Here is a 27200-nt window from a genome sequence, read left to right on the forward strand (position 1 = left end):
TCGTAAAGTGTTTGATATGTACCTGCATAGATGCATAGAGTATAATAAGATATTCTACTCTGTGGGTACCAGCCAGTCTTATCACGTGCCCACTGCTTGAAATTACTCTCAACGTAGTGCGCATCTTACTACTCTCTGTTATAGACGTTCCCGAGATGTACGAACGTACGGCCGGACAGTCAATTTGGTCAACCGTTACTAGAAATTAAAATAAATTGCTCCTTTGGGAGGAGCACAGTAAAATTTCAGGGCCTTGTGTCTCGGAAGCTGTATTCCAATCTGATAATAAAAATAATGTCTGGATGTGGAATATTCATAGCGATAACAAGTTTTGTGCTGGAATGCATGTCACGGTGCGTAAGTGAGTGATGCAGAAAATATTTCTAGTTGAATGTATGTTGACAATAATGAGGAGTGAAAATTCCAACAACAGTTAATTTTTATGATGCATGTGATCCACATAAATTGTACATTTATGTGGAAAGGTGGGGTTTCCTTTAAAAGTGGTAGTGTGAAAGGTTAGAGCAAAAAAAATAGACGAAAACTAGGAGCAAATTCCACACTCCCATTCGTACTTCATTTAGATTAAGCCTGATTTCATCAAATGTATAATCTCAACTGTTTTTGTTTAATCGATCTGCATGGATAGCAGTAGATGAAAAAATGCATGTGATGGTGTGTTAGTTCTAAGACAAGAAAAGAGAGAGGGATACGACCCCCCTCCTACTTACTAGCTGTCACAAGACTACCGATCCGTCATTTCCCTTCCTACCAAGAGCCAGAACCGGACGGCTGGTTTGGTCTGATGTTGTAAGACCAAAAAGGGGAATTTGGGAAGTCTCGCGGGAGATGGGGGGGGGGAGAGACAATTATAGTTTCGCTTTTGCCGCTCATATGTTACCTCTCTGTGGAAGGGGGGATATGTACAAATTCTGGTAGAATCGAGACCGAGTGTAATCACAGTTTTTCACATGACTTGAGCGAGAATCAGAAGTAGTGTGTTTGAAAATTGAAACTAACTGCCTTTTAATGTTGACAATGAGGGTGAAATCCTTACGAAATGGTAGTTTTAGGCAAAGTTTCAGGTTGATTTTTCTCCCATATTTTTAAGATAAAAAGCAAAAAAAAAAAAAAAAAAAAAAAAAACGAAACAAAGGTAAAAACATGCAAACCGTACTTGATATCATGCAATATGATATCAAGTACAGATTGCATGTTTTTACCTTTGTTCCTTTTTTTTTTTATCTAAATGATATCAAGTTTTATATCATGTAATGAAATTCATTTTCATTAGCATTAGTAGAGGCATTTGATGCAAGAAAGCAAGCTTACGCAGCATCAGCCAAAAAAAAAACTTCCACCTCACCCCTCCGTTCGTTCGAAATACCCATCCAACTGAGCCTTAAATTTATTTAGGCTATCAGCTTCCACAACAAGGGATGGAAGTCTGTTCCACCAACCAACCACGCTGGTGCCTACTCTCCAGACACTGTAATTTGCAAAACTTAAGCCTTTCTTCGTAAGAGCACCCCTTTCTTCGTAAGAGCACCCCCATTCACTAATCTTGTTGCCTTTCTCTGTACTCGTTCCAGCAGCTCTACATCCTTCTTGAAATGAGGCCTCCAGACCTGTATACAGTACTCTAGGTGTGGCCTGACCATTGCCTTATACAAGGGAATAATCACCTCCTTATCCCTGCTAGAAAAATTCCTATATATCATTGACAATACACTATGAGCTACTCTTGCAGCCCATCTGCACTGTTCAGAGAACTTCATATCTGCCTGCACAACCACCCCCAGATCCATTTCATTCTCTACCACTGTACTACTTCATGTTGAGTGTAGTACCACAGAGTTGATACGTTGCTCTGAGGTTGCTGTTTCCCATATGTAGTACTTTACATTTGTCAATGTTAAACTTCATTTGCCACTTCTCAGCCCATCTCTTCAACCTTTCCAGATCCTGTTGCAGCAGCGTAGTGTCCTTGACAACCCTGCCAACCTTCGTATCATTTGCAAACTTGGACATTAAGCTTGATATACCATCATCAATATCATTTATAAATACAGAAAACAATAATGGACCCAACACTGAACCCTGAGGGACTCCACTAATAACATTAGTCCACAATGAGCAGTGTCCATTGATTACCATCTCTGTCTTCTCCCCCTCAACCACCCCTTTATCCATAGCAGCAATTTGCCTCCAATACTACACTACTCCAATTTGTGCAGCAGTCTTCCATGTGCAACAGTATCAAAAGCCTTTCTAAGATCCAAGTATATAATATCAAAGTTATTCCCTGCATCCAGTTCTTTTGTGACCGCATCATAATATCCAATCAGATTGGTCAGGCAAGACTTCCCCTTAACAAAACCATGCTGTGGTGTCCAAGCTATAACTGAAGTCTTGTCTAGATGATCCTGCAGTGCTTCTTTAACCAGTGCCTCCATTAATTTTCCTGGAACAGAAGTTAAACTCACAGGTCTATAATTACTTGTGTCAGCCTTTGATCCTCCTTTGTGAATTGGGGTCACATTTGCACATCTCCAGTCTATGGGTACCTTCCTTGAGTCCAAGGAAGCTCTCATAATTATGGCTAAGGGTTTGCTTACTTCCTTTGCTGCCTCCTTTAATATAATTGGATAGATCCCATCCATCCCAGGTGCCTTTCTTGTGTTTATCTTCAACAATTTCTCCTCCACTTTACTCTCAGTTATTACAAGATTCTCTAGCTTACTGCCAGAGTTGAATACACCTCTGGCATTCCCCTCGCTGAATAACTCCACATGTGTGAATGTCGATGCAAAATATTGATTTAGTTTGTTAGCTACCTGAGCAGGATCATCAACAGTTGACCCATCGATATCAAGTGGACCAATATGATTCATCCCCTTCCTTCTAGAGTTTACATAAGTAAAGAACTCTTTGCTGTTTTTCTTTGCATCCCTTGCCAAAGATTTCTCGTAATCTGCCTTCGCCTGCATAACCTCCTTTGTAATTTGGTTACAGATCAACTTGTATCTATCGTAGGCTTCTGTGTCACGTGTTAATTTGTATGTATCCCATGCATTTTTCTTGTCTGCCATATGTCTCATTAGTTCATCTGTCATCCACTTAGGCCTAAACTTTGAACAATATTACTTAGTTGGTATGTAAAGCCTAGTAGCTTCCAAGATAAGTTCTTTGAATGCTTCCCATTTTGAATTTGCTGTTGGTAACATCATCAGTTGGTCCCACTATAGAATTTAAATACTGTCTCAGTCCATCGTAGTCGCCTTTACGAAAGCAATAACCCTTATATTTACCATAACAAACAGAAGAAAATCAAATTATTTTATTTTATTTTATTTTATTTTTTTGTAAATTGATAGAATTTATTCATATATGAACGACATTCAGGGAGGAGGGTTTCAAGAGCCAGCATGAACACAGGCCCTATCTCGACCAAATACGGAGGAAGAGGAAAGGTCAAGGGAATGACCACCGCATATTCCCAGAGCAATATGGCCTTAGTTGCTAATGCTCCTAAAAACCAAAAATAACAATAACAATCGAGGCAAAGAACCATGCATGGTCGCCCTTTTTATAATTATAACAGAGTACAACACTCAGGCTCCTTACATAGGGTTCTCATTCAGTTCATTCCCCTTACTGCATGTTTTGACCACTCAAAATATATGCTTATAAAAAAAAATATATATATATATATATTAAAACAAAGCAAAAATAAATAAAAAAAAAGAGGCTAATAATTCAATAACATAAAATTATTATTTTTATTTATTTATTATATTTTTTTTTGTTTGTATCTTTTTTTGAAAATACCATATGGGGAACAAAGAAAAGCTACAAAAAATTATATTATTGAACTATCAGCCAAGTTTTTATATTTTTTTGTTTTAATATTTTTTATATAATTTAAGAATATGTTTTATAATGGATAAAAGTTTATGCTCTTTTAATTAGCATTATTATTTCAAATTGCATAACAAATGTTTGTATGCTCACATAACATGGAAAAAAATAATAATAAAATATAAAACTTGTGCATGCTACATCTTTTGTTTGTTATTTTCATAATCAGCATGGCACTTTCAGTCTTTCCTTAATTTGAGCCATGTCCCCTTGTTGGTGTCATCCAATACTGAAAGCAAGCTGGTATGGAGTATCAGTAAAAAATCTTGTGCTGGTACAGTAAAATAATTTCTGATTAGGTTTCCAATAAATTTGCAAAAACATAAACTTATGATTTTGCAAAACATAAGATTATATTTTCAAATGTAGTTATAGTAATAGTTATAGTTAATGTAATTATATTTTCTCACACAGCTTTTTAAAGAATATTTTTAAAAGTGTTTTTTATTTATTATTATCATTATAATTATTGAAATACAAATTGTTGTTGTTTTTTTATTTATATTATTAATTTTTGATAGCAGTATAATGTCCCTGCAATTGCAAAATCATTATTGTGAGACTGTATTGAAAAGATTAGTAGCATACCAGTAAGAATAAAAATCTGCACAGGTATTATCATAGAAAGAAAAAGTATACCTCCATCATTAAGTTTTTCTTTTCTTTTTATGAACTTAAATACCTTAATTTGATCCCCATGCAGATACTTAGTTTTCAAAGTTAGTGTTCATAGTTTTCTTTTCAGCTTTCAGAACTAAATTCTTGTATGAATATTTCTTTAAAACCATAACTAGTCTAACAAGACTAGTATCTAATCAGGAATACAGAAGAGCTGTTGCTCTTCTGTATATCTTGTAAAAAAAAGTATACCTTTTCTTTATACCTTGTAAAAAAAAAGGGGGTATACCTTTTCTGTATATCCTTTCAAGCAAGTTGATATCTTTCTTTAAATGAGGGTTCCAGACCTGTATACAGTATTATTATTATTAGCCATATTGTGCAAGGAAGCCTGAGGCTTATGCTGTACCAGCCAAAAAAAATTTCTGAGTTACCCTGAGAGAGAGAGAGAGAGAGAGAGAGAGAAAGAGAGTCAGAAGTAGAAGGGAATCACCAAGAAAGAGAAGAATGATGATATCCAGCTTAGGGTCCTGAGCTGGATATCATATTCAAGATATGATCTGACCATTGATTTGTATAGCGAGATAATTACCTTTTTTATTATTATTAATAGACATATGGTGCAAGGAAGCCTGAGGCTTATGCTGCGCCAGCCAAAAAAAAATCTCTGAACTACTCCGAGAGAGAGAGAGAGAGAGAGAGAGAGAGAGAGAGAGAGATAAAAGGGAATCACCAAGGAAGAGAAGAATGATGATATCCAGCTCAGGACCCTGGGTGTACCAAGCCCATGCTCACCAGATGTGAGCCCCTGTTTATATCCCTTCTGCAAAATTTGTGTATATCACTGACAGAACCCCATGTGCTATTCTTGCAGCCTTATTGTACTGTTAAGAGAACTTCATGTTGGACTACTGCAACCACAAGTCATTTTCATTTTTAACTGCTTTGAATATACAACACTCCCACTCAATTTACAGTTAACTGGGATTACTGCAGTGAAACCCAGATTCAGACAATTTCAGTTACTAGCATTAAAACTTAATTGCCATATTTAAATATCAATTGTATAATTTGTCTGTCTTGTTGCAGCAGCAGTTTGTGGGTCTCTTGTTAACAACTCTAACCAAGTTAATATCATTAGCAAATTTTCATATGATAATGTGATTGCATTATCAAAATACCATAAAGTATTTAAGGGCAAAGGTCTCATGCCCTTAAATACTTTATAGTCTATATCACTACGCACCATTAGGCATCTCTCATATTGTGAAGTTATACTTCATAACTGGGTTGTTACTATTGCAACACCAGGGTACCTCCCCACCCACCGAAGAGAAGCCAACAAGCTTTGAAATGGTGCCGTCTGGGTGGGTGGTTTATTCTCTACTGAGAATAAATAACAATAGTCTTCTCCTGGTGAAATGTTATTTATTTGAGGTAGTACAATACCACGGCAACTCATTGTGAAGGCAGTCACAATATGAGATATAACCAAAACGATGCCAATTTAATTAATTAATTTAACTACTTTGGTAGACAGCTATGTTAAAATGACATTTGCACTAACCTACATATTATCAAAATCATTAATGAAAATAAAAATAAGGGTGCTAGCACAGAGCTCTGAAGGATACCACTCATAATACAAGACCATTTGGAACACTGCTCATTTATATCTAATTTTTTTACTTCTACCAGTTGTTATTCCTTTATCCCCAGTAGTGCTCTGGCCGACCGGGCTAGCCGGGTGGGTAAAGCACCTGCCTGACAACCCAAAGGTCGCAGGTTTGAATCCCGCCTCGGGCTTGGATCAAAGTACTGCAAAAAACCTTGGTAGGTGCACTATGGCCACAGAAGCCGATGCGCCAATAACTACCCAAAAAAAAAAAAAAAAAAAAAATAGTGCTCTGTCCCTATTGCCATACTTCAGGATATTTAGTGTTTACACATTTTGATTTTCAAAATTGAGCCAATAACTGCTCTAAATCAGTCTGTAAATAATACAGTTTAGCTATATTAGGACTTGTACCCAATTTTACAGCATAAGCAACAAAGAAAAAGACACTAAATAGACTGAAGACACATGAAATTATTTATCTCTGAAATAGTATTATCACCATGAGTTGCCCTATATTACAGTACTCATAAGTAACTTCTCTAAAAAGAGAATTATCATGTTTCATGCATGTTTGGGTGCTTGATGTCACTTCATTAGTGGGAAGCTAGACATTTCATAATATAGCTCAGCTGTATTATTTCTATACAGACTTTGAACATTTATTAGTTCATTTTTGAAATTTGCACCTTTCAGCATCTCTCTCTCATCTTGCAAATTAAACCATCACTGGGTTATCAGATGCTGTACTCATCAAATACCTGCCCCCAATGGCAGGGACACACCACATTTCTATTAAGTAACATTATGCATCTTTTGGAGTGCTGTTTCTTAGTAGTGTAACATAAGGCAGCTAATGTGGTAGCCTTAGTGCTTTTCATAAGGCTTAGACCTTTCGTTTTGTGTATACTGTACTGTAAAACATGCTTTACTCATGTTTATGTATGCCACATGACCAAAATATTTGGTTATGTGGTATACACCCCTCAATGAATATTATTAATGTTTTGAAATTATATTGTGATTGCACAGAAAATTTGAGCTATTAATAGGATTCTACAGGGAAAAAAAAAGTTGAAAAGCATTACTATAGATTAAAATGCATATTTCAAAATGTGATAATACATGATCAGTTAATGCAAAACTCTACTGATCTTAAATTCAAAAATGATTCAAAATATCTAATCTGGTGAGCATGGGCTTGGCACACCCAGGGTCCTGAGCTGGATATCATCATTCTTCTCTTCCGTGGTGATTTCCTTCTACTTCTAGAATTAGAATTTTTTTTTTTTTTTTCTGGCTGGTGCAGCAAAAGCCTCAGGCTTCCTTGCACCATATGGCTAATGATAATAATAATAATAACATTTGCATAAACCATGCATAAGCTTGCTTGTACTGTAATAGATTATATGTATATTTATAATATATTTAAAAATTTTTTTTTTTTTTTTTCATATGAAACTTTTTTTTTTTTTTTTTTTTTCATATGAAACATATAAAATATTCTATTAACATGTTTCATGTTAATAGAATATTATCCTACATAAAACTGAATTAAGTATTTCCAAAAAAGTTGCAGATAGTATAATGTATTGTTTTAGCCATATGGATATATTACTTGATATGACAACTCTGTAGACATATATTATATAAATTTTTTTCATAAAATAAATATTTAATTTAGTTATTGTCAGCACTGGTAATCCTTTTAAATGCCCAGAAAACTGCATTTATTTTTCCCCCCATCTAATGATACAAATAAAAAACAAATAATAACGAAAATCATTCACATATCAGTTTTTTTTTTTTTCCAAAAAATAAATTGACCCAGAAATTTGAATAACTTCTTGAGCCCAAAGGAAAAAAAAAAGCTCCTTACTTAGAGCTTTAAGTTAAAACTCACATTTTGAGACTCCTACATACCACACAAATTCTTTACATTCCAATTATAATGAAGATTTCTAGCATTATATCAATTTGCAACATCTTAACACATTAATCATCATAATGTTAATTAAAAAATTGATTTCCAGAGGTCATGAAGCTTTTTATTGAAAAATATAATGTGATTAATATATCGCGGCAAATATACCGTGATCTGTTTAAAAAAAAAAAAAATTAAGCCAATTGTGTGGACACCTGTGATTTCGTGTGCCTGACTCAGGGCTAATAACTGTGTGAAAACAACACACTATCACTTTGAAAGATACTGAAGTAAAACTTTTCCTATGTAGGAAGGAGGACAGAGTAAGAGATATAAATCTATTAATTAAAGATATTATTCCAACAATTTTTTTTAAGTTACACAAAACTTAAGTCAGGTTCTAGCTTACTTATTTGATAGAAGCATAAGGAAAGGATATATCAAGGGAATAAATTCCATTGCATAAAGTGGTAAAAAATATGAAAGCCATGACTGAAAAATCTGTTAAACTCATATGGTAATGTAGGTATAGTAGTAAAAGGTAGTGCTAGGGAAAAAAATTATTCCTTTAAAGGACAAATATACATATAATAAACAATGAAAAGGCATTAGTGTTCTTCATCACCCCAGGGACTCACATCTGGTGAGTATGGGCTTGGTACACCCAGGGTCCTGAGCTGGATATCATCATTCTTCTCATTCTTCGTGATTCCTTTCTGCTGCTGTCTCTCTCAGGGTAACTTGGGAATTTTTTTTGCTGGTGCAGCATAAGCCTCAGGCTTCCTTGCACCATATGGCTAATAATTCCGTTTTGTATTATTGTTTTTGCTTGAATATTTTGTTGATCATAATATCGAAAATAAATTATATAAAATATCAAAAAAAAAAGCGTGATGATACTTTTCACTCTTTGTATCGAGAGTGATTAAAAAGTTTGTCCGATTTGATGAACCGAATACCCATCTATGATGACACATTTCGCGTGTCATCACTTACAACAAATAACCTAAGGTTCCTTGTATCCCAGTTTCGAGCTGTTTACGAGCTCTGGAGCGGGTCCTGAGCTTCGATTGCTTCTTGGAATTGTGAATAGTTATTTGTTATGTGATGGACATCATATTGTATTTATTTATTATGTAAAAACCTTTTCTGTAATAATTTTGCGACGTTCCTCCCCCCCATTCCCAGTAACGCATCGCATCGTAATGTTTTGTCCATTCTCAGCTGCAGTGATTAATCTGTCACAAAATAATGTATATTTTCAAAAATCTGAAACATGAAGTATTGTCAAGTAATGGTTTCATGCATTTAAATAGTTAAAAGTTACTTTGGTCGTGGAAGCACTTGAAAAATAAAGGAAAAGTCTATCTTTTAATTGTATTTATTGTTTGATATAGTGTACTTTTCACACCTCATCTAAATTTTATCTTTTACTCTAGATATACAGTACTTATTTGTGACCTAGTCTGATCTATAATGCGATATCAGTTAATCGATTTATGTGTGCACAAACTGCTAGATAGAATTGCTTCAGTGATAGAAACAACTGATATGCATAGTTAAAACAGCAGTCGAAGTGTCATAGAACATAGCACTTGTTCGTTTAGGTGTTTGTTGATATCTTACTTGTTGAATTAGTGTCGCCTGTACAACAACATTTCTCTTCACATGTCGAGTAAATATGAAAACTGATCGGAAATAATGTTGGTATTTGTTATTAACGTATACTTCTTAATTTGAAATGTTGACGTGTTAACTAAATCATGCTATGACTATTGGATTAATTATTATAACTATGAAGTTTGGGAGAAAAAGTAGTAAGTATTGCGAAACTTAAATCAATTGTTTTAGATCGTGAATTTATTCAGTGTTGCGTTTTCTGTGAAAGTTAGAATAAAGGGAGACTTCTGTGATAGTATATTTTATACGCTTGGTTGAAGTACGATAATGTATTCCGTAATTCCCTGATAATTAAGAGAAGTTTTCATTGTTCTGTAGCAGGACTATCTTTTGGGGAAAGGGAATAGCTACTCTCATCGTTTATGAACCTGTCCCTGTGTGGAAATTATAATTTTTTTTTTTCTTATCGGTGCTGTAATATTAATTTTGGTTAATACAGTAAAATATCAACCTGTTCGCAATTTTTTTTTTTTTTTTTTATATATTACTTATTTTCGACCTCTGAAATATATTCAGTGGTTGAAATGAAAAAAAAATACTGAAGCGTTCATTAATAAAATAACTTATTTTTAATTAAGAATAAAGTATGTATATGACATTACTGATGCATGTGTGAAATGAGAACAACACTCAGTGGCATTGCGTGTATTTTTCTGTTAACTCTGGCCTATTTTACTATTCCCATAATTTTTGATAGGTCCTTGTACTTTATCCCTATCCATGGAAGCATTTCTGCTTTTGATAGCCAGGGTGTTGGACTACCACATAAAAAAAAAAAAAAAATTGGATTCTGAAAATGAAAAAAATTGGAACACAATGTACAACACTTCAGAAGAAAAATCAAGATATACTGCCCTGGCTTTTCTAGGACACCCTGGTATTAGTGAAGCTAATATTATTTCATAAAACAATGCCCAAAAAAGGAAGAAATCTATAAAAATTATTAATCAGTTAACACAAAAACCCTAATCCAGGTGCAGTTAGATGAAAACAACAATAAAAACAAAAAACGTTGTACATTAAAAATATGGGATAATCCTGTTCATAACTATTAGTCATGTTTCTCTGCTAGATCTTATTTTTTTTTAGATTTTCTGTTAAATAATGAAGTTAAAAATTCCAAACAAGTCTATTTGTAATCATTTGATACCTGCCTTGCTGAATTGCTTTCAATGTAGAGACTGTTCAATTTTGCACTTCTGGTCATTATATGTTCAAAGAAAATATTTCCACATTGGCATGATGTTAAGGAATTAGGCAAAAGGAGATTGGGTCAGTTGGGTTCGAATTCTGTATTGAAAAGGAAAACTTTAATAGTTTTTTTTTTTTTTAGTGTCGCTGAGTTGGTTTCACGAATGGGTTGGGCGATTTTTATTGGAAACTTTGGTTTTTCATCCAGCAAACCAATTGAAGAATATGTTGTATGTATTTCAGACACAATATATTGACTCTTCATAGTCTTATTTATTAATTGCTTTGGAATTTAATATATTCCACCACTTTTTTAGTATACAATATTTAAAAGAATGGTACTCATTCCTTCTTGGCAATCCTAAGAAAATAGGTGACTAAAGTGTGGCAGCACTTCATTTTAATTCTTCATTGGAATGCTGATTGAGGGGGGAAAAAAATAGATTGATTTTGAAGGATATGATGTTGGGGCTGTAAAACCCATGTTTATATTGAGGAGGCAGCATTGTTTTCCTTTTACATTACAGCACTTTACATTTGCTGTTTGCATCCAGGTGTTTGATGGATTGACACAGTCCTGCCTAAAGTGGCAATTTTGTGGTAGTGAAACTGTGTTACCATGACATCTGCCACCATGGAGGTACCAAAAAATTGGAGGACCTGATGGTTGGTTCAGTATAGTTGGTAAAGGAATAGGGTGGACCTATTCAAAAAGGTTGTGGTGTCAGGGGAAGGAACAGAATTTGGTTTAGTCTGTTTAAATTTTGTAGTTTATTCTAAATTTTGGTTGTGTTTTTATAAATGCATTTACACAGTTATTTTACTAAACAGAGAGAAAGCTGATTTTCTGTTTTTATCAATAATTATAACTTCTGCTTGCTTGATTATTTAAGGCATGAAAATGGTACAGCATGATGTCAATAAATAGTGTATAAGCAAGAGGAACATACAGTTTGTATTGATGCTTTATTACAACATTCTTGCACTTTGACAGTTAAATGTAAAATGCATGTTGCTATTTATTAGGCTAATGATAATTGCCAATCTTAATTAATAATATGATATATTATTTATTTGAACATTGTATTAGTTCAGAAAAGTAGCTTAGAATGAAAATCAGAGATAACAGTATCCACAAAACTTTTATGGGGACACTGAAACATTATGGCCAAAATTGGGATGTGTGGTGAACTTAGACTAATAAGATATGCATATGATCATTTTTTATTATTAATAAATGTAACTGAATTGCATAAATCAATAATATACTTTTAAAAAAATTGAAAAATTCATAATTCATTTATACATTCTTAACTGATAATTATTAGGATTTCATACTATTTTAGTAAATGGTGTGTCCAAACAACAGTTTGAAATTGATAATAAGAAAATCAGTTACAATTAGGCAAATCTGGTCCATTGAGCCTACTCCAGCATTACTCCACAAGCACTGCATGTAGATGAACAATGGTCCATGCATGTAAATTTTTCATATGACAAACATTGCATGGCTGTTTTCTTATCTTTTTGTCTTGGATAGGAAGTGCCTCTTTGAACAAGGTAGAATATTCTGAAGTGGTGGAGGTTAAATTTTACATGTGAAGATGAGTTCCTATTACAACATGTAAGGTTACAATTCTGAGTCTTTAATTCAATACAATTTACTTTTTCTCTAATCTTGTTCTGAGGTCTTGAGAACCGTGAATGCTGATTTATAAAATAAGAGCCACATAAAAGTGAAACTATTAAAGACTTCCATTCAAATGAATATTATGTTTGCAGTGTCACACTCTTACACGTTGGTTGATAAGCATGAGCAAGAGAAAAGTGAAGAGCTATGAGAGACCCTATCATCAGGTTCTCGGGACACACACTCATGCACACTGAGTAGCCAGTTTATTAGACACCTCCCTGTTATCTATGGAATTAACTTCTTTATCTGGTGTTCACGAAGAACAATGTCTAGAGCAGGAGTGCACCACATAGGACTCATATGCTGTATGTGGAATAGCAACTTTTTTTTTTTTTTAGTGTGGCCTGCTGCTTTTACTGTATTTTAATTTTCTTAACTAAAGAGAACAACTTTTAATTTTGCCTAAATAGAGTTTGAAAATTTTTAAAATACTTGCATTACTTTGAACTATTTATTCAGACACCAACACTAACATTTGAATAATTTAAAATTATTGATTTTAATTTTTCAAAATTTTCTCCAGGGAAATCACCTAGACCACTCTTGGTGTGCCAGTGTGGCATTTGCTGTGCCATAATTAAAGCCTGTGCTGTTTCAGCATGATTAATTCCAGTTTAAACTGGATTTTGACCATATCAGAATTTGAGTTAAACCCAGTTTAATCTGCACTAAGAATGGCTCAACAGCCAAACAGCTGCCAGAGACAGCTTGTTGGTGTGAGACACCAACAGATGATGAAAGAAACTGTTCATATCATATGGCAACAGAGTACAAGAGTGGTATTCAGAAGGCACAAGGCATGGGACTTTGCTATGAATGGAGTATAGCAGCAGACAGCCTTGCCTGGGCAGTATCAGTAGTGGCAAATGATGCAAGGAAGCAAACTTATACATATCAGCCAAAAACAAAAATACCCCAAATCACCTGTCCATCTTCTAATAATTTATCCATCCATAAATTATTCAGAACTACCCAATTTCCACAACACTAGATGGAGGTTTGTTGTAACAGTCAATTACTCTTTAGATGAAAGCAAATTTTCACACATCCTGCAACCATTTTTTTTTTTTTTTTTTTTCCAATTTAAATTTTTCTCTATATGTGTGTCATCTGATAAAGAGTAAGATGCTATCAGCATTTAGTTTACTTGATCCATTTTAAGACTTAAACACTTCAATTAGGACTTCTCACAGGTGCCTAGTTTGAACAAGGTAAACTTAGTAGAACTTGAAAGAACAAGGTAAAGTGCAGTTTTTAGAACTGAAGTAAGAGTACCCTTTTGTGCCCTTAATTAATCTTTTACTCTTCTCTGCACCCATTCCAACAGTCCAAAATTTACCCTAAAATAAGGATTCCAGACCTGTATGCAGTACACTCAATGCAGTCTAGCCATTGTCTTATACAACAGGATAATCTTCTATTTGTTCCCGATGATAAAATTCCTGTATATCATTGTTAGAACCGAGCTGCTCTAGCAGCCTTAAACTGCTCAGAGAACTTTATGTTGAACTGGAAAGTTATTCCTTTTTTCTTTTTTTTTTTGGTTCTGCACACCCTTGAGTGTGGTATGTAAATCAGTATATTATTCTGTGATTAATGCTTGCATTTGTCTACGTTAAACCCTAATTGCTACTTCTCAGCTCATTTTTCTAATTTCTCATGCTGTTCCATTCATTGATGAAGCAGCTGATTTATTAACTTACTCTTCAGGAGTTGGACTTTGTGTATCCTGGCCTTAGTTGCCCATGCACCATAAAAACCACACCAAACCAAACCAAAACTCTTCAGTAGCAGATGCATTGCAGTAAATATTGATGGTTCTCCCTCACCCTTTTGTTGACAAGCACCACCACTTGTATTATAAGGTTTGTGCCACTACTTCTGGATCGATGCACACTGCTGTTGTTGTTTTTTTTTTTGTATTTTAATAATTTAAGAAAAATAATGTATTAAAATTGAAAGTGTAATTCTGAATACACTTCAGCCATATTATTTCCCATACATGCTCTTTCAAGAGATTACTTTCATTTCTGTGTCCAGTCATCCATCAAATCATAGTTGACTGACAATGAATTATTAATTTTATTTTTTGGTATGCTTGTTCAATAAATGATGAAGCTTCATTGAATTCTATTAAAGTGCAAATTAATGAAACAAACTGAATTTATCTGCTATGAAGCCCATTCTCCTTCCACATGGTTACAGCCATGTTTTGTGTAATGAGCTATGGTGGAATTATGGCAAATTTCTGCAGCTCACCAACATTTGTTTTGAGTCACACCTTTCAAACCTTTATTGGCATAACAGAATACCTAGCCTTTAACTTTTGTCACTCTGTGCTGCGTGGCCCCCTTGTTTTCTAATGGTTTACCATTAGAAAATTTCCAGTGTTTATGACTTGACTTCCATAGGAGCTGTTTTGCATGTGAAAGTTTCCTAAATTTGCTGGTGTGCAATGTGATGAAGTTGTCACCCTGGCAAAAATGTTGTCTGGTAGCCCAAGGAAATGAGAAGAGCATTTAATGTCAGCAGTCATGAAAAGGATTGTTTGAAATCCAAGTGTGCGGGATCACTTTGACTCAGTGCATCTACATTTGAAAATTCAGCAAAAAATATTTCAAAATTGTTCACTTTTTGATACCATCTTTATTTTCAATCTTTTTTGAACACAACAGTGAAAAATCCATTGTTATATTAAAAAAAAAAAAAAACATTTTTGAAATTAAAACTCCCATTAGACCAGTCAGCAAGCAAAATGCAATTTGAAAAAACCTGTGCACTTCAACAGACATGTGCAAATGGATGCTGACCTATCAATAACAGGGGTGCCCTGTGCATGAAATGTGAAGCATGAATGTCAACAGCTTGATTGCAGACGATTCTTCGATGTCATGAAGCCAGAGAATGCTACCAGTTGGAGGGAAGCGCAGCTCAGTAAAGCCAGCTTACCATTAATAATTGTACATGACAATTGCCACTGAATTGTGCATATAATTAAGTTAATTTAATTCCTGAATTTTTCTTAATTGTGCAATAATTAACAGTTTTCTGGAATTTTCAGTGGAGAAATCAAAGAGAACATTTTCCAAAATAGCTGTTAGGAGTTTCAGCTATATGGTGGGATGAAGAGCCTGAGCCGTTGTAATATTGTCTGGTTCTCATCAACCCCACGTGATTGACTAAGAATTAAGAACAAATTAATTTTTCAAATTTATTTATGTGGCTAACTTTTATTTGCACTTCTGGGGCCACTGATGAAAAATTTCAACACGCTGCCTTGGCTTCTAATTCTCATTGCAGATGCTTTCCAAAAGGTGATTACACTTTAATTATTAAAGTGCAGCCTCCTGTGGCTGATACAACTTAACTGACATAAATGAGGTGTGCAAGGAAGGATGGTCAACCTGATTCTTCTTATTATTTGTATTGCTGATTATCACAGAATGTGATAACCAGCCATACAAACAATAACTATGACATTAACATGTCATGTACGAGGGTGGTTCAATAAAGAATTGCCCTCACCTACTTCCACATATCGCAGAGTCATGATATTTTGTTTGTAGCATCATACATATCTCTGTACTAAAGGTGTAAAATTTCAGCCCTGTGTCTTAATTTGTTTTTCTTTTATAGAGTTGAACGTGTGACATAGCATCATGGACAAAGTTGAAGCCAGAGCTGTAATCCAGTATCTATTCTTGAAGGGGAAATCTAAAGAAATCCACGAGGAGATGACTGCTGTATATAAGGATGAAGTCCCATCCTATGGCATTGTGAAGCACTGGCATAGACAGTTTAGGTGTGGTCGGACATCGGTAGAATCTGAGCCCATTCCAGGTTGTCCCCATTCAGCCATTGATGACAGCACGATCAGAAAAGTGGAATCGTTAATCATGGAAGATCGCCAGATATCTGTGCATGAATTGTCCCAGGAGGTGAAGATTAGTGTGGACTTTGTTGAAACAGTCCTTCGTGACCAACTCCATTTATGGAAATTGAGTGCAAGATGGATTCCCCGATTATTGACTGGTTTGCAGAAGGCTGATCGACAAGAGAAATCACAAGAGCTGTTAGCCCTATGCCAAAAAAATGAGAAAGACTTTTTCTCTTGTCTAATCATTCAGGATGAAAGTTGGATACACCATTTCGACCCTGAAAGTAAAAAGCAGTCCGTGGAATGGCGACATCATGGTTCCCCATCCCCCCCAAGAAGGCAAGGGTCCAAGCGTCAGCAGGAAAGGTCTTGTTGACAGTGTTCTGGGATGAGAAAGATGTAATAATGACTGATTACCTGCCGAAAGGTAGAACAATTACAGGTGCCTGTTATGCCAACTTACTCACAAAATAACGGAAGAAAATCAAAATAACGGAAGAAGTCAGGTGTGGCATGCTGTCCAAAGGTGTGAGAATGCTTCAAGACATGCCCCAGTTCACACTTCTGAAATTTCAACAACACAAGCGGCCACTTGTAGATACGGAATACTGCCCCATCCAACCTACTCACCCGATCTTGCACGCTCGGACTTCTTGTTTCCTCCCCTCAAATCATTTCTTCGGGGGACCCACTTCCCTGACGATGAGACACTCATTTCTGCAACAGAGTCATGGTTCAAGATCGACCTCACCACTTCTACAAAAACAGTATCTGTAGCTTCATCCATCGATGGGAAAAATGTGTAAATCTGCATTGGTGGCTATGTAGAGGAGGACTAAAACCTGTGCCAAGAATCAACTCTGCAGCTAGGTCAGGGTGATTCTTTATTGAACCACCTCGTAACAGTGAGTGCCATTGGATTTGTTAACTCTTAGCAGGAAACGAAGTTGTCACTATTAGCTACGACATCTTATTTTCTGATTTTAACAAAAGTGCTTTTTCATTTTTTTATGCAAAGGTGAAATGCACTGTTTTTTTTATAATGTGGAATTACAAGGATAAAAATTTGAGAAAAGCTACTTAAAATAACAAAAGAAAGGACAGTAAACCCTCAATTTAACGGAGAAAAAGTTATTCAGAAAAATTTAAATTGAAAAAGAATAATGAATTTCGGATTTAACTGACCGAACAAATAATAATTCAGTAATGTACGTATTAATCTCGACCATATTATTTATTTTAGGTTATACAAAACTTCAGTGTTATTATTAATTAAAAATTAATAATAATTACTTATTTCTATTATTGTTTTGATAATTACTTACTTTTATTTTTATAATCAAATTCAGGAAATTTTAGGCAGGAAATTGTTTTTATTCTTTCTGAAAACGTGTTCAAATAGTTGTTTTCCCAGATTACAGATAACAGATAAGAGCAGGTAGTGACTTGCGAGCTGAATGTGACTCGAACACTCAGGTCTATTGACTCACTTTGTTTCGGTCTCAGTCTGCCTCAAGCTATCTTGCGGTCAGGTTATATACAGAGTGTTTCTGTGATTTCTGAATTTTTGACTTTATTTATTAAATAATTTTGCAATCCTTACAATTTAAAATGGCATCAAGCAATAGAGGAGTTAAAAGAAAGCGTGTGAACTTAAATGTGGCACAGAAATTAGAACATGGCTGTTTCTGATATTTCTATAACTGTTTCTGATATCCGTAAATGAAAGGCCAAATTGCAACATAATTTTATATTGTGCAATACTGTATATTATATTAAAGCTTTTTTTTTTTTTAAATTAAGAACAATAAAATGTGTTCCCCTCCCAGGTTACATTTGATTTAATGGACTTTCGGCATTAATGGACACCCCTTCCCCCCTATTAGTCTGTTAAATTGAGGGCTTACTGTAAATCAACATTTTTTTTTTTTTTTTTTTATTATTATTATTTATTGTACTAGGCGGTCTCAGTCAGCTTTTGTGGCATCCCTGCCACTAATCACAATACTGTACAGATATTTACATACTTACATCACTAATTCCCGTTCCATTATAAGATATTGAAGTTCTGCACTTCATGTTCTCGCACAATTATAAGACATTGAAGAGCTGCAGAAAATGAATTTGTAGTCCTTACTATGGAAAGTAGCTAGTGAGAAATTGCTGTCAGTGTGTACAGTTTCAATGTAATGTCCAGTCTGAGAAAGAAAAGTCTTTTTAATAAGGTGCCTCCGTAGTCAGGTGGGCAGGAGCAGCAGTGCATAGCACACGCTTCTTGATTGGACCGGGGTTCAAACCCGTGACCACCAAATACGGAGGATGCGGAAAGGTCATGGAATGACCACTGATATCCCCGGAGCAATATGGCCTTAGTTGCTAATGCTCCTAAAAACTAAATAACAAACAAACAATAAACTTTTTAATAAATGAAATATTACCCGGAAAGTTGAATTCCACCATGGAACTATTCTCATCATTAAATTGCAGTCAGGCTGGAAAAGGATTCTCAGAGTAAATCAACAGATTTATGACAAAGTCGACAGAAAAAAGAATGTCTAGGTAAATGATATTAGTATTAGTAATGGCCTATGGTGCAAGGAAGCACCAGCCAAAAAAAAAAAATAATAATAAATAAATAATAATAAGAGAAAAGGAAATAGACAACCTATGCATTTCCCTCCTCCCATAGTTAACTGTCCAGTTGACCTTTGAATTTTCCCAAACTATCAACTCTACCACCCATGTTGGTAACTTATTCCAGTAATTTATAACTCGCTGGCTAAAATAAAACTTCCTGCACTCCAGTCTAAACATCTCTCCCCGTAATTTGAATTTTTGTCCCCTAGTTCTAGAATCATTTATAACTGTGAAAATTTCATCATCATTCATTTTACTATTGCCTCTCAGAGCCTTCAACACCTCAATCAAGTCACCTCCAAGGTGCCAAATTTCTAAACTGGGCAACCCACATCTCATATGGACGCCCTTTTGCTGATCTCACCAGGCGAGTTACTCAACTTTGGATCCTTTTAAGAAGCTCAATGTCTTTCTTTAGGTGCAGTCTCCAAACTTAAACAGTATTCCAAGTGTGTTCTAACAATAACCGTATATAATGGGATTATGGTGTCCTTATCTATACTAGCAGATGTTCGGTAAATCATCGATAGGACACTCTGGGCCTTCCTTGCAATTTGTCTACAATGCTCGGAGAACTTCATGTCTGACTGTACCTTAATTCCGTTTCTTGCACTGCTGACTTCAGTTCAATTCCACCAAATGTATAAGTCATTTTCCAGTTGCTGTTCCCCAGGTGTAAGAACTTGAACTTTGCTGGATTCTTTGCTGGTTCTTCATGGGCTCTGTCAAATGGAGAAATAATACACAGATTGCAAATACATTACAGTGTTCTCCCCAGAAAAGTTTGCTAGCCAGGTAGCATTATGAAGTAGCCAGGTGAGGAATAATATACTTCATGATATTATAAAATTTTCTGTTATATATAAATGTCACTTAAGCAATCCAGAGCGAAAATTAATTGCATAATTTAACATTATGTGCTCCTGTCACATTGACCTCGATTGCATAGTATGTTCAAATTAATATTGATTGAGATCAGCGAGCAGTACCATACGGTACAACAAGAATCACTTAAATTTTAGCTGGGCGGTCAGTTAAATTCACCAGGTAGTGTGCCCATTTGATAGGTCCTGGGGAGAACACTGCATTAGAATTATGGTATACTTTTAAAGATATAGTAACAGAAGCTTTGAATGCATGTAAACCATTAAGAAAATATAGTGTGAGGAGGATCTGGAGATGGATGAATACTGAGCTGGCCAATCTGATAGAGCAAAAAAAAAAAAAAAAAAAAAGATATAGGGGAGATAACAATTACGAATGTTAACTTGTATTGAAACCTGTGGGAGCTGAAAGTTGATCTGCAACAGTTCCATAGAAAGGATTAGTTTGGCAAAGGAAGATGATTATAGCAAATCATCTGCTAAGAGAGCAGAGAATGGGGATAAGAAGTTTTTCATGTATATGAATACTAAAAAGAGAAAAAGGAATAAAATTGGACCATGGACACAGGAAAGTCTTAGCTAACACAACTGACATTGCCAAGAAATTGAACAGGTACTTTGCATCGTTATTTATAGGTGAAAGGCCCATCACATTGCGAGGAAACTGTGCAAGTGAAGCTGGAAAGGATGAAATTTTGGAAGATAACTCGTTAGAAAAACTTTCAAGCCTAAAGGCAAATAAGGCTCCTGGAGTTGATGGCATATATCAAGTAATTTTTAGGGTGGTAGCAAAGGAGTGCATTGAACCATATAGGTTATGAGAACATCACTGGACTTGGGAGAAAATTTTCTTAGGTTGGATAAGTATCAGTGTATCACCATTACAAAAAAGTGTTTTTAAGAGTGAAGTGGATAACTATCAACCTGTCAGTCTGGTTTCAATTGAAGATCAAATGCAGTAAAGGATCATTTGGATAGAAATAAAATTCTAAAGGAAATTCCATTTTGCAAAATATAGTGTGGTTTTGTAAAGCTTATATCTTTATAGCTTACCATCAAATAGCTTACCAACCTGGTAAGCTATTTGATGGAGTCACTCATGAGTTGGATTTAGGAAATAATATTTACATTGTTTACTTAGATATCAGCAAAGCATTGAACTTAGGGACTTAGGGAGTAACTTCTCATGTGGGACTTAGTCCCACATGAGAAGTTACTCCCTAAGTCAGAACATGTTTTAATCACAAGAAAAATTCTTAGTTAGATCAAAGGGTGGCTGCAGGGTATGGGGGGGGGAAGGGTTGCTCTTCAGATTGGGCCTACATAAAAAGTGGAATTCCCAATGGATTGGAGCTGTCAGTACTTAAACCAAAAAGTATTGGTACTGAACAAGTAAAGCACAGTATGTACTTTTAAAGCAATAGTAACAGAAGCTTTGAATTCATGTAAACTATTAAAACTGCTGCAACCAGTCAGCATTCTTTTAACTCTCCAACTTCAAACTCACAGAACTAACTTTTCTTCTTTCTCAATTATTCCTTCAACTTCCATTTCCTGGAACAACCTCCCTTCACACATTTCCCAAAAATTTCATTCTACAGAAATTCAAGTCTAATGTCAACAAGTATCTTCTTTTATTTTCTCATCCGTCAACCCATGCACAGTACTAAGTACTGTAGGTTCTAATACTTTTCATTTTTGGGTTTTTCATATTAAAAAAAAAAAACTGGGACCATTGTTGTTTTTGATTTTCTTAAATGACATTGATGAAGGGATACATGGTATAATGTTAAAATTTGCAGATGATATCAAGATTGGCAGAATAGTTAATAATTGGCACCAAACAGTTCTTCACTTCAACTTAGACTAAAGAGCTGGTCAGAAAAAGTGACAGCTTAGTTTTAATGTAGCAAAATGTAAGGCTTATGTTTGAGGAATAGCAACCCCAAGCAAAATAACTTATACATTTGATGGGGCTGGGTTAAAAACAGTAGAGGAAGAAAGGGATTTTGGAGTAATGATATGGTCAGACATGAAGTTCTCCAAGAAGTGTAGACAGGTGCAAGGAAGGCCCATGTTATCCTCACTAATTTATCATTCATTGGCTTGTAGAGATAGGGATGGTATAATCCCACTGTATAAGACAATTATAAGACCGCACTTGGAATAATCTGTTCAAGCACAGAGACCATACCTAAAGAAAGACATTGAGCTTCTTGAAAGGGTCCAAAGATGGACAATGAACTCAGTGAGATTAATAAAGAGGCATTCTTATGAGGAAATACTTCAAATATGTGGTCTGCAGAGTGTGTAGTAACTGGGCACTATAGAGGAAACCTGATTGAGGTACATGGCTCTGAGGGGAGAAAGTAATAAATGATTCCAAAGCCAGGGAATATAAATTAAAATTAGAGAGGGTAGAGGTTTAGACTAGATTGCAGGAAGTTTTTTTTCAGCCAGCAAGTTGTTGATTACTGGAATAAGTTACCTTCATGGGTGGTTGAGGCTGACAGCATGGGGAAATTCAAAGCTCAGCTGGATTAGGTACCTCTGTGAGGAAGTAAGCAAATAGGTGTTAGTTTTATAGTATTAGTATTAGTTTTATAGTAATGTAGCATTAGTATTAGTCAAATTGCATAATTTGACTAATACTAGATTAATTTTTGAAATTAGTGTAGGTGTGTATGGAGGTGTAGTATTTACTTAATTATCAATAGATTATTAAGTATATACTACAGCCATATTATGTTTTAATAAAAAAAAAAAAAAAAAGCCTAAAATTAGTATTTCTAGCACCACTGTTCGAAAAAATTGTCCTGGCTTTCCCTGTAAGTGATCTGTATACAATTTTGTCTAGGGCTCACAAATAAATGCTTGATGTATTTATCATAAAAAAATACACTTTTGTAAATTATGGAACTAAAATTCAGGTTAGAGTACAGAACTAACACTCATATAGAGGGCAAGTAAGCGTCATTGTCTTATTATGGGTGATTTCAATTTGCCTCTAATTGATTGGAGTAAATGGGAAGAAAACTCGACATGGGGAACAAAATTTTTAAATCAACTAGATGACTGTTATTTGTATCAACATGTCAGGGAAAGTACTAGAGAAAAGAATATCCTAGACCTCATCATCACACATGAATCAAATGACATAACAGGGCTGACAGTAGAGGAACAAGTAGCAGGAAGTGATCACGGAGTTCTACGGTGGATGATGACGAGAGAGGTAGCAGAAGTAAAAGGCAAAGGAATGGGTTTTAATTTCAGAAAAGGAAATTACGATGCCTTAAGGTACTACATGGCCTCTATTAACTGGGTAGATATCGCGCAGAGAACGAATACAATTGAACTGTGGTACGCTTTTAAAACATTAATCACAGATGCCTTGAATGCATATATACCATTAAAAAAATACTTCACGAGAAGGGTTCCAAGTTGTATGAATAGTGAAGTTGCCACATTACTTGAGCAGAAAAAGGTGGCATGGAAAGGTTACAGAGCAATAAAAAGTACTGAAGCCTATAACAGCTACAAGGTGATGTGTAATAGAGCCGCAGAAAAGGTTCGACAGGCAAAGGCAGTTTATGAGAAATCACTAGCAAACAGAGCAAAGAGGGGGGATAAAGAATTCTTCACATATATAAATGGCAAGAGGAGCAGGACAAACCAGATTGGACCTTTACGTAAGGGAAAGGCGATAGTAATAAATACACCAGCTGCCGTTACAGATGAACTCAACAGTTAATTTGCATCGATATTTACAAATGAAAAGCCTTTTGTGGCAATGGGAAATTGTGGGAGCGAAGTTAAAAAATATGTAATTAATGATATTGAAATTATGCAAGATTATTTAATGAAAAAACGTTCGAGCCTACAGACCAGTACGGTTCCTGGAGTTGATGGAATATACCCTATAATCTTAAGAGAGGCGGCAAGCGAGTGCATTGAACCATTGAGGCTAATTATGCGAGCATCACTAGACTCTGGGGAGATTCCCTTGGATTGGAAAAGGGCAAATGTATCTCCCATACATAAGGGTGGCTCTAAAAGTGAAGTTGGAAATTATCGATCTGTCAGTCTGACTTCAGTAGTAGGGAAAATCATGGAGGCAATGATCAAGGGTGGAATTCAGGATCATTTGGATCGAATTGAAATTCTCAAGGATACTCAGCATGGTTTTGTAAAGGGAATATCATGTTTAACAAATCTGGTTCGCTATTTCGAAAGGGTCACTCACGAGCTGGATTTAGGGAATAATTTCGACATTGTTTATTTAGATTTCAGCAAAGCTTTTGACTCAGTCCCACATGAGCAGTTGCTTTATAAGCTGGAACAGGTTGGAATCACTGGGGAAATCCTTAGATGGATAGAAGGATGGCTTCAGGGCAGGAGGCAGAGGGTTGTGATAAATGGCTATTCCTCAGATTGGGTTGATGTAAGAAGTGGGTTCCCCAAGGATCAGTATTAGGACCGCTGTTGTTTTTAATTTTCATAAACGACATTGATGAAGGGATAGAGGGCGTGATGTCTAAATTTGCAGACGATGTTAAAATTGGTAGAGTAGTTAATGATCACTGTCAAGCTGAGCTTCTTCAGAGAGACCTAGATAGACTTCAGGAATGGTCAGAAAAATGGCAGCTGAGCTTTAATCCAACAAAGTGTAAGGTATTACACCTGGGAAACAGTAATCCCAAAAAAACTTATTCACTTGGTGGAGTTCAACTAAACCCAGTACTGGAGGAAAGGGACTTGGGTGTTACGATACGGTCAGACATGAAATTCTCTGAGCATTGTAAACAGGTTGCAAGGAAAGCCCATGGTGTCCTATCGATGATCTATCGAACTTTTGCAAGTAGAGATAGGGATGTGATAATCCCATTATATAAGGCTTATGTTAGACCACACTTGGAATACTGTGTTCAAGTATGGAGACCGCACCTAAGGAAGACATCGAGCTTCTTGAAAGGGTGCAAAGAAGGGTAACTCGCCTGGTGAGATCGGCAAAAGGGCGTCCTTATGAAGAAAGACTTCGAATATGTGGGTTGCAGAGTTTGGAAACTAGACATCTTAGAGGAGATTTGATTGAGGTGTTTAAGGCTCTGAGAGGCATCAGTAAAATGAATGAATGAGGACGAAATTTTCAAGATTATAAATGATGCTAGAACTAGGGGACATAAATTCAAGTTATGGGGGGAAATGTTTAGATTGGACTGCAGGAAGTTTTATTTTAGCCAGCGAGTTATAAATTACTGGAATAAGTTGCCTTCATGGGCGGTAGAGGCCGACAGTTTGGGGAAATTCAAAGGTCATCTGGATAGTACTTTCGGGTAAGGGAAGCGCATAGGATGATAGGTTTAATTATTAATTATTATTATTTAGTTATTTATTTTATTATTATTTTTTTTTTTTTTGTTTTTATCATTGTTTTGTTCGGATTTTTTTTTTTTTTTTTGGCTGGTGCAGCATAAGCCATAGGCTTTCTTGCACCATGCGGCCGTTACTAATACTAATATTGGAGTGTTAGTTCTCCCTCATATTGGGAGTGTTAGTTAGTTAACTGTTTGAAATCAAGCAGATTTTAAGCAATTCTCTCTGACAGGCACTGGTCAGAGAACTTCATATTTGACTGCACAATTACCCAAGGTCCCTTTCATTTTCACACACGGAGTAGTGTGTGATACTACACACTATCCTGTATGTAGTATCACACAGTTGGTTCATTACTCTAGGATTGCTGCTCCATATGCAGTACCCTGCATTTGTCAATGTTAAAACTTCAACTGCCATTTCTCAGCCCATCTGCCTAATTTTTTAGATCTTGTAACAGCAGCATACCTTCATTGCTATAATTAATCACCCTACCCACCTGCAAATATCATCGCAAATTTAGACATTAAGCCTGATATACCCTCAACAATGTCATTAATAAATACAGTAAACAACAATGGGCCCAGCACCAAACCCTGTGGTTTCGGTGCTGGGCCCATTGTTGTTTTCTGCATTTTCTGTTTTACTTAGTTATTTTCTTTAGTATTTACTTAATATTTTCTGTTAGTTCTTTGAATTTCAGCGGGTTCACTACTAATGGCAAAAGATATATGGCAAAATGGCAAAAGATATCTACAGAAGTTAAAGTCTTATATCAACAAATATCTTCTCTTGTCTTCTCAACCTGCAACCCAAGCATAGTACTAAGTGCTGTAGGTGCTAATACCTTTTGTAGTTGGGGTTTTCATAAAAAAAAAAAAAAAAAAAATATATATATATATATATATAATATAGCTTAATTATCAATAGATATATGCCTACATTAATAAAGAAGTTATGAAAACAATAAGAAGTTTGGATACCACTGAAAACTAGGTAAATTCCCAAAGGCATCCCCTCAATCCATTCAAGGGGGAAGTGAGGGGGACTGGTTCCAGAGCAAATTTTTGTGCAGACAAATTATCATGTGTACTCCCCCCACATTTTAACAATGTGGTATTTTCAAATAATAATATAAATAATAACAATTGCAATAATTAATTACATAATTTGGATATACAAAACCAGTCATATTTATCACTATCACATAATAAATAACTATGTATTCACACCAGTAGAATAGCAAATTACCTTATGGATCCTAAAATGCAGTAGGGGTACAGAAATTATAACGATGGACCTGTGAAGTTTCATAAATTTCACTGATATTGCATGAATGATACACCATTGAGTTTAATGCTCAATGATACCATTGAACATTAAACACAGCACAACATTGAAACAATGTTTATCAGTGTGTTGTGTATATCATGTCTGTACAAATGTGCATTCGTTGGTCAATCTGCGTGTTGCGTGGGCTGAAAAACCTAAACTCATGAGGAAAATTCTTACTCCAAAATTCATACAAAACTCACTGCAATCTTCTCTTTATTGTTTTCAATTTTACATCACTTTAACCTTCACACTCAAAACTATGCTGTCAACTTGTATAATATTATGATAACTAAAAAAATAATCAGTCAGTCTACTTTTAATAGTTTTTTAAGGGGTGATGATTTCATCTCAGAGCTATAAAAATTCTAGCCCCACTCCAACCACCTTCAAGTGATCACACAGCACTGTACCTTAATTTTAAAATAACTGTAATGTACAATACAGTTGTTTCA

At 35.2% G+C, this 27200-nt stretch overlaps 1 protein-coding gene across 3 annotated transcripts in view; it reads left to right on the forward strand.

The window, feature by feature from the left end:
• Positions 1-213: 213 nt before the first annotated feature.
• Positions 214-27200, forward strand: part of GrlHz (Gustatory receptor-like Holozoa) — a 235172-nt gene continuing 208185 nt past the window's right edge. The window contains exon 1 of one of the 3 annotated variants that reach the window (XM_090381276.1): positions 214-361. In XM_090381276.1, coding sequence (XP_090237402.1) covers positions 295-361 — 67 coding nt within the window. In that variant the 5' untranslated portion in view covers positions 214-294. Of the gene's footprint in view, positions 362-9723; positions 9782-27200 lie in introns of those variants that run through there. The other 2 variants (XM_090381277.1, XM_090381278.1) reach the window with 2 other exon arrangements.

Source organism: Mastigoproctus giganteus, chromosome 9 (genome assembly GCF_048544385.1).
Source record: "Mastigoproctus giganteus isolate SK-2022 chromosome 9, ASM4854438v1, whole genome shotgun sequence".
Taxonomy (NCBI): Eukaryota; Metazoa; Arthropoda; class Arachnida; order Uropygi; family Thelyphonidae; genus Mastigoproctus; species Mastigoproctus giganteus.